At 39.3% G+C, this 8,707-nt stretch overlaps 1 protein-coding gene across 6 annotated transcripts in view; it reads right to left on the bottom strand.

Annotated features, from left to right (window-relative positions):
* SMG1 (SMG1 phosphatidylinositol 3-kinase-related kinase) overlaps positions 1 to 8,707 on the bottom strand; it is a 155,816-nt gene that overhangs the window by 46,232 nt on the left and 100,877 nt on the right. For all 6 annotated transcript variants that reach the window (XM_014544419.1, XM_005871998.2, XM_014544423.1 and 3 more), the window contains 5 exons: positions 7,832 to 7,986; positions 5,733 to 5,875; positions 5,389 to 5,590; positions 845 to 954; positions 60 to 207 (listed from right to left, as the gene is read on the bottom strand). In XM_014544419.1, coding sequence (XP_014399905.1) covers positions 60 to 207; positions 845 to 954; positions 5,389 to 5,590; positions 5,733 to 5,875; positions 7,832 to 7,986 — 758 coding nt within the window. The remainder of the gene's footprint in view (positions 1 to 59; positions 208 to 844; positions 955 to 5,388; positions 5,591 to 5,732; positions 5,876 to 7,831; positions 7,987 to 8,707) is intronic.

Consider the following 8,707-nt stretch of genomic DNA (forward strand, 5'->3'; position numbering starts at 1 on the left):
CGTGCACCGGCCTCTAGTACATATGTAATGCACATTCACCTCCTTAGGATTCAACTTACTCAGTGATAGACTGCCACTTCTGATCTTGTTCTAGATGGTTTAAAGCAGTTGCCAAACAAACAGAGCTTCTTAACAACTGAACTTCAATGGCTTTCTGGAGTTCCCTTGGATCTGGACTCAACATGTTAGGAAGCAGTTTTTTCATATCTACATAAGTTAAATAGATTCCATTAAAAGTTAATTCACTTTTAATGTACGAGTAATATGATATTTTGACAGTGTTAAGAAATTATCAATTAATACCTCCTTTCATATTAGTTTCAAACAAGTAAATACTACTTCTGACACCTATGAAAATGATTCTTTATATAAAATTTTAATTTAGAACTCCCCCAAATGAGTTCATTTCAAGGCTTAGAAATCAGTAAGTCACTATTCATAGGGGTTAATCTAGAGCTACTTTGGCAAATCTTACTGAATCTAGCAAATCAATGCTACCACACAAATTACCCAATACTACAGTATACATTATACAAAATCTTTCAGTTGTGATAAAAAACTTAATTAATGAACCACATCAAGATGTCAAGCACAAAATATATTTAGCTTAAACACTACTCATACTTTTTCAAGCAAATTGGCTAGATAAATTTCCAAGTATTACTTTTTAAAGTTTGCTTAATTTTAAACTATTTATTTGCCAAATAAACAGAACAGTCCTAATTAGCTGATTTGCATGGAACTCTGCCCCAAAGTTCATATACAATAACTTCCCAGATTTCCCAGTAAAATCCTAAAAGCCAAACATTTTGAGCAACTTGTGAATAAAAATTATCTCAAATACCTATTTTTTCTTTTGATCCTCCAGCAAGTAGATTGATATTTTCTCCTGGTAACAGTTCTAATTGCTCAGTACATTCAACGAATTCTCCAGACTCAAAACTGCTTAGTGATCTGTAATTAAAATATAGGTTAGCTTGTATTATGTATTACACCATATCCAGCCTGTGGAACCATTAAAAAAAATTTTTTTCTTAAAAAAGACAGCAAAATTACACAGCATTCTTTTGATGAAGCTCTTTCCACAGCAGCCACCATTTTATTTTTATTTTGAAGATGTGACTACCATCTTAATTAGCACTAAAATTGGACTGGCAAACCGGAAAGTCACAGCTTTAGATATTACGCAGTTTAGCATGCTCACCCCTCCATGTCGCCTTCCTCTTTTTACATGCGCCTATTTTCATTGAGGCCCCTCCAACAAACTGGCAGTGGACTTCTGCAGGGCAACTTCAACATCTAGTTCTCCCCAAGCTATCACCAGACATCCTATAGGGCCTCACCCATCATCTAAAGCCCAAGACCCTGTAGGTCTTTATTAATCCTAGTCCTGCCTTCATTCACTGCTGACACCCCTCCCCCGTCCCTCTCTACCTTTCCTACTATGTTTCATTGAATCTGTTTTCTCTTCTTTTAAGGAAGTCTTTCTTTCCATCTCCTTCCCTTACCTGAAAATGGTGAACCCTCTGAAACTCCCTCCTATAGTCCTGGAGCATCAATGCCAAGATGAGAGGCCTCACCTTTTAGCTCCTCACTGCTACTTTCAGATCCCTGACCCTGTTCCCATTCCTATTGTAGCTGCTCTCTAACCAAGATGACTTAGTTTCTTAATCTCTTCTCTGTGAATCACTCATCTTTTCCTATCCCCCTCACTGTGTTGCTTCCCTTACATCTCAGCCTGAATCCTGCACTGTAAATAGACATCACTTGACTGTACCTGCTTCTACCTTAATAAGCCCCACTCCTGGCTCAATGTAATCACCAGCCTCTCAGGTGAGCCGTATGGCTGATGAACTGTCAAAACACTTACCCTTCTGCCACTACAGGGTCTAAGTCTTCTCCAGTGGTAAGTTCCGCCTGTGCCCACTATATTCTACAATACCCTCACACTTTCAGCTAATGACTGGCTCCTTAGGAAAATAAAAAAAAGAAGGAACAAAAACCACAGGCTTTAATTTCCTCTCCCCTTACCCAACCTACCATCTATTCCCAAAACTATCTGTATCTAACTTTAACCGATTTCCTTGAGGCACAGAAAAGGTGGGGGGGGGGGGGGGTTCAGTTAATCCTTTAATCAATGTTCTTTACCCTTTTTCTTCAACCTCTGCTTTCTAGTGTCTCCTCCCCCTTTGCCTAAAAGAACACTTAATCTCACCAATCATATCCTATCTAATAAATCCTAATAATAGACAAACATGGTAATTGACTGTACCTTCACTACACCTCCCATCGGCTAATCAGCATGATATGCAAATTAACCACCAACAAAGATGGCGGCTAATTTGCATACCGCAGGCAGGGCGGGACAGCACCATCTAGCCTGCCCTGCCGCCATCCGGGCCTGCTATCTGTGACCCGGGGCGGCGGGTGTCCGTGTGTGACCCGACCCGGGGTGGCTGGGCGGTGCACACCCGGGCATCCCGTGTGCACCCCAACCCCCGGATCGGCCCTGCCATGTGCGCAACACACTTGTGCCCTCTCACCGTCTGGGACCCCTCGGGAGATAACCACCTGCTGGCTAAGAGACACCCCCCACCCCCTTCCCGTGCACAAATTTTTGTGCACCAGGCCTCTAGTATTTAAAATAAACACACAATATTCTACTTCAGCCACAGCTTCTTCCCCTAGACTTCAAGAAAAACTCACTACTGCTCTAGCCGGTTTGGCTCAGTGGATAGAGCATCAGCCCGCAGACTAAAGGGTCCTGGTTTCAACTCAGGTCAAGGGCACGTACCTTGGTTGCAGGTTTCCCGGTCCTGGTCAGGGTGCATGCATGCAAAAGGCAACCAATTGATGTATCTCTCTCACATCAATATTCCTCTCTGTCTCTCCCTCACCTTTCTACTTTCTCTAAAAAGCAATGGAAAAATATCCTCGGGTGAGGATTAATAAAAAAAAAAGAAAGAAAAACTCACTACCCAATTAACCTACCTAATGCTTTTCACTTTCAAATTTCTCCACCAACAGTGTTCAAATTCAACCTGGCTGTTTCTCCTTCTCTCTCTATAAAGCTTTTCTTGCTTGCATCCTGGAGCTTCTGACAAGGCTGACTATTCCACTCTGGCTCTCATCTCCCACACTTCCTTTCTCAATGTCCTTGTGTTCTCTTCAATGGCTCCTTCCACATCCCTTAACAGATGCTCAAAAGGATTCTGAGCCCTCCTGGCACACTTTCATTTTTACTCATTCTTCTCCAGAGCTTTACCTGTGGTTGGTGGTTTATAAGGGCTCCAGAGTATAGAGTCATGCCTTAATTATTACCTATATGCTCGTGATCCCCACATCTCTTTCTAGCTTAGATTTTCCTCCTTAGTTCCAAATCCAATTCTTAACTGCATACTTAATTTCATCTGCATGTTTCACAAACACTTTTCTTAAACATGCCTCACTGTTCTTTGTGCGTTCCTACTTCAATTAATAGTATGTTTTCTCCTTCCTCTACTTTTACAGCCACAAATTAATGGTCTATATGCTATCCTTGCCCCCACATCTCCTTTCTCTTTACAACACAGCAGAGTGAACCACTAACACAGATCATAACATGCCTTTCCTGTTCAAATTCCACCTACGATTTTTTTTAGCTTATTAGGGGTCAAAGTCCTTTTCACACTTATTTCTTTTTATTACTAATTTTTACTTGGTTCTTATTTGTTTTTATTAACCTTTCAAAAATGTATTTATAGCTCACATTTATGTCAATGTTTAGTATTAGAAGGGTTTTGGGTCTTGACTTAGAAGTTTGATGCTTTTGTGATGGGAACTTAACTTTTGTTTATATTAATCCTATATAATAAAAGCCTAATACGCTGTGTCTGGTTGTCCTTTCAAACAATCAGTGTAATATGCTAATGATATACTAAGGCTACTCAACCGCTCACTACGACGTGCAATGACCACCAGGGGGTAGACACTCTGACCGGTAGGTTAGCTTGCTGCTGGGGTCTGGCCAATCAGGACTGAGAGAGATGGGCCAGACATGCCCTGGAGCCCTCCCATGGTCCCTCCCCGGCTGGCCAACCTCCCACGTCCCTCCCAGCCCCGATCGTGCACCGGGCCTCTAGTTAGCCTATAATAAAATTAGTTTCCTTATATGTTATTTCACTTCACTTAAAAGTCAATTTCCAAGAACCTATCAATGATATCAGTGAGGATTTACTGTATTCATATCTAATTTAGAAACAATGCCATCAAATGTGATCCTTTCTAAAGCAGTGAAAAATTTATCTTTATAATAGTCCCTCCCTTATTCATGGTTTCACTTTTTTTTTCTTTTTTTAAAAATATGTATTTTATTGATTTCAGAGAGGAAGGGAGAGGGAGAGACAGACAGAAACATCAATGAGAGAGAATCATTGATTGGTTGCCTCCTCCACGCCCCCTACTGGGGATCGAGCCCGCAACCCAGGGATGTGCCTTTGACTGGAATCGAACCCAGGACCCTTTAGTCTGCAGACCGACGCTCTATCCGCTGAGCCAAACCAGCTAGGACACGGTTTCACTTACCCATGGTCAACAGTGGTCCGAAAATGTTAAATGGAAAATTACAGAAATAAACTATTCATAAGTTTTAAATTGTGCACTGTTCTGAGCAGCATGATGAAATCTCACACCATCCCACTTGGGACGGGAATCATCTCTTTGTCCAGATATCCACATGTATACACTACCTGCCCATGTATACTTAGTAGCCATCTAAGTTATCAGTAGGTTATCAGATGAGAGAAAGAGTCATACCACATTCGCATAAGCTTTATTACAGTATATTATTATAACTGTTCTATTTGATTATTAGTTATTGTTGTTAAGCTCTTACTCTGCCTAATTTATCTTTATCATTGGTTATGTATACATAGGAAAAAGTATGTACAGGGTTTGGTAATATCTGCAGTTTCAGGCATTTACTGGGGGTCTTAGAAAGTATCCCCTATGGATAAGGTGGGAGGCGGGGGGACTACTCTATATTCAGTTTTATTTTAGAATAGGAATAGGCTGAGAATCATACCAAGTAACTGTTTCAACAATTATGAGTCTGTTTTCGTATAGCATGAATGCCCTCCTCACTTGAATAGGCTCTGAGAATCATACCAAATAACTGTTTCAACAATTATGAGTCTGTTTTTGCATAGCATGAATGCCCTCCTCACTTCTAATGTTGGTTTCTAACTATAGTCATTTTTAGAACGCAGCATTAGAGCTACAACCATCTTGCAATAGTAGATATGACCAATTTCAACATTTTTCTGCCACAGAGGAAGCCTTTAAAGTTACTGAAAATTTGTTTAATGGGGTTAAGTATCATAATTTACAACTGAAAAAAAAAATCCTTACTTTATATAGTTGAAATCCGCTTTTAGGTTGAGAGAAGTACTGCTGGTACTCTTTTTCAAGTCGTGGATAGCATTCTGCCATTCCTGTACAGCAGCCCAATCAGCAATTGAAATGTAGCACTCACATGCTTTATTTCCCAAATAATTTATAACCTCAGGGGAAGAGTCAGGTGGTTTGGACAACAAAGATTTCCTGGAGTCACCTGAGTGAAAGTATTTATAATACATATAGAGAGATCCAGAGCAGTTATGAATATATCAGAGTGCAGAAATTAAAAAGCATGCAGTAAGATCATCAGTATATATTATTTGATGACTACTTTTATTTAAATGTTGAATACTCACCGTTTAGAGAATGTTTTGGGCTGGCGCTATTTCGCCCGGCATTGGCCAATGTAAGAACAGATTTGTCGAAACTGGAGATGTAGCAATCAACCCCTGTCATGGCACACAGATGCTCCTGGTACTCCACAGAGGCCTTTTCAAACCTTCAACGCAAATTGAGACAGCCTTATTTTTAAATTATCCACATATTCATTTCCATAAAAACTGGAAAGAATGAATCACTCAATAAAATGAGCTAGATAATTAGTTGATTATTTTGCGTGGGGCGTGCAAAAAATTAGATCTCTTCCTCCCAACAACTGAAAATAAATTACATTGTTAAATGTTGAAAAAAAGATGGCAAAAAATAACAGAAAATATTTGGATAAATATCTGATCTCAATGTGTGCAAAGGTTAATAGAAAAATAAATACAAGAAAAGAATCCATAAAGTAACAGATCTAATGGCATAATAATCTGAAACTTCTGGGTATAAAAAAACCCCACCATAAACATTAAAAGCAAATTACAAGTCAAGAAATTAAATAGCATCAATAATCTTGGTGTATATTAAAATTTCACAGATCAATAAAGAAAAAAATGAGAGGCCATGAAAACTTAATCTGGGTTTTCAAAAATCACAAATCATCAATATAGCACACAGAGGTAAGTTTTACTATTAACCATTAATAAAGCAATGTAGCCAGGGCAGTGTGGGTCAGTGGTTGAGAGTCCACCCATGAACCAGGAGGTCACAGTTCGAGGGCACATGCCTGGGTTGTGGACTCGAATCCCAGTAGGGGGCATGCAGTGATTCTCTCTCATCACTGTCTCCCCCTGCCCAAAAATAAAGCAATGTAAAATAAAACAAATACTTTCAATGATGATGGTGACCGGGTTCTTGTTTCTCAGTGACACTCAGTGTTCACAAAGGTGAAGATAAGGTATTCTCTACTGTTAGGGATTTAAATTGGAATAAACTTTTCTGTAGGGTAACTTAGTAACAGTATGTATCATAGCCTTTCTTAGATCCATAGCCTTTCTTCTAGTAAATCAGCTTGTAGAAATGAATTCAAAGAAAATAACCACAACTATGAGCAAATAGCTAAATGCCAAGGTGTATTAAGAAGGTGTAGTAAAGCCCTGGCTGGTTTGGATCAGTGGACAAAGCAACAGTCTGCGGACTGAAGGGTCCCGGGCTCGATTCCAGTCAAGGCACATGCCAGAGTTGCGGGCTCAATCCCCAGTAGGGGGCGTGCAGTAGGCAGCCAATCAATGATTCTTTCTCATCATTGATGTTTCCATCTCTCTCTCCTTCTCCCTTCCTCTCTGAAATCAATAAAACTATATTTTTTTTAAAAATGAAGGTGTAGTAAAAAACAAACAACAGAAACAACCTTATTGCCCAACAACAGGGATGTTAAATTCGGGTATATTCACATATAAATATAACTGTGACATTAAAAATCATATTGTAGAATATTTTAACATGGCAAAATACTTTTTAAAATATTGCTCAGTGGAAAAAGCAAAACCATGTGGCCAGCAAAAACACTGCTATTTCTGTGTAAAGAGGGGAGAAAACGACATGAGAAGAAAAAAGAACAAAAAGGCATATACACAAAAACTATAGTTACCATTAGGAGATGGAATTATGAACAGTTCTTTTATTTTTTTTCCTACATTTTACAGATTTGATAAAACTTACATCAATGTACACAGATTATGGTACATTCTCATTTATCTAGAGAAATCGAATGAGTCTGAATGTTGAGTGTACAGGGCTAATAAGCAATTACTCTAGCCATAAAGGATAATTTGTACCAGACTGATGTGAAAGGTTATTAATTAAGGATCAAGTTCAAAAGTATTTATAAACCAAATAATTGGCAGATCTTGTTTTAAGAAAGAATTCTTATTAATTCACAAATAAGAAAGACACTTAAGTTTTGCTACTAAAGACTGACTGAAGATGTGTCCTAGTAAAACGATTTATAAGCAAGCTCCAACTGCTAAAATTGATCAAAGCTGTTTTAGCATTTAAATACAATGTTAGCCAGTAATACAAATGATTTAAACATAAAGAAATTCTATCACCCATTTCCTTCCTTCCAACTTACCTCCCTTCAGCCTGTTGGGCCACTGAGTTAATCCAAAGAAGATTTTTCCCAACAATGGAAGATGACCAGACAGCAATTCCCTGTATCGCTTCAGGACAATGAAGTTCACACAGTGCTTCTACCACCATCATGATGGTTACTTCCAATTCATTCCCCTGAAAATGGCACTCAGAAAAATTAAACTCAGACATCAATACCATTAAATTCAAAATCTCTTCTAAATTTACAACTACTGGTCATAATCAAAGCCTATTTAAGGTCAAATGTACTTAATTATTTTAACAACCATGATATTACAACATTTAGGGTACAATTCTTAAAATTTAATATATAATGTAGCTACAAAAGGTGACTGACAGAACCTTAATAGCACATGGGTGTTAATCTTTACAAAATAAAAGGTTCCCCAATATTTAAACTATGGCGTCTGTAGGAGTAACACATGAAGTAAATAAAAGCCAAATTAAATGTAAACATGAATTAAAAGATGATTAATTTCATGTCTCTGAATATTACCTGACTTACCTTCATTAGCAAACATTTGTTATATTTGGATACCCCTTATTGAACCCACTTACAACCCAGCACTTTTCCCATACATTGCAACATTATTATTATACTAGAGGCCCGGTGCACAAAAATTTGTGCACTCGGGGGGCCAGGGGAGGGGGGTCCCCCAGCCCAGCCTGTGCCCTCTCGCAGTCTGGGGACCCCTCGGGAGATAACGACCTGCTGGCTTAGGCCTGCTCCTGGGTGGCAGAGGGCAGGCCCAATCCCTAAGTGCAGCCCCTGGTCAGGCTCAGAGCAGGGCCGATTGGGGAGTTGGGGCGCCGCCCCGTCATGCACAGAGCAGGGCAGATCGGGAGGTTGCGATGC

The sequence above is a fragment of the Myotis brandtii genome, unplaced genomic scaffold, assembly GCF_000412655.1.
Source record: "Myotis brandtii unplaced genomic scaffold, ASM41265v1 scaffold363, whole genome shotgun sequence".
NCBI classification, from domain to species: Eukaryota; Metazoa; Chordata; class Mammalia; order Chiroptera; family Vespertilionidae; genus Myotis; species Myotis brandtii.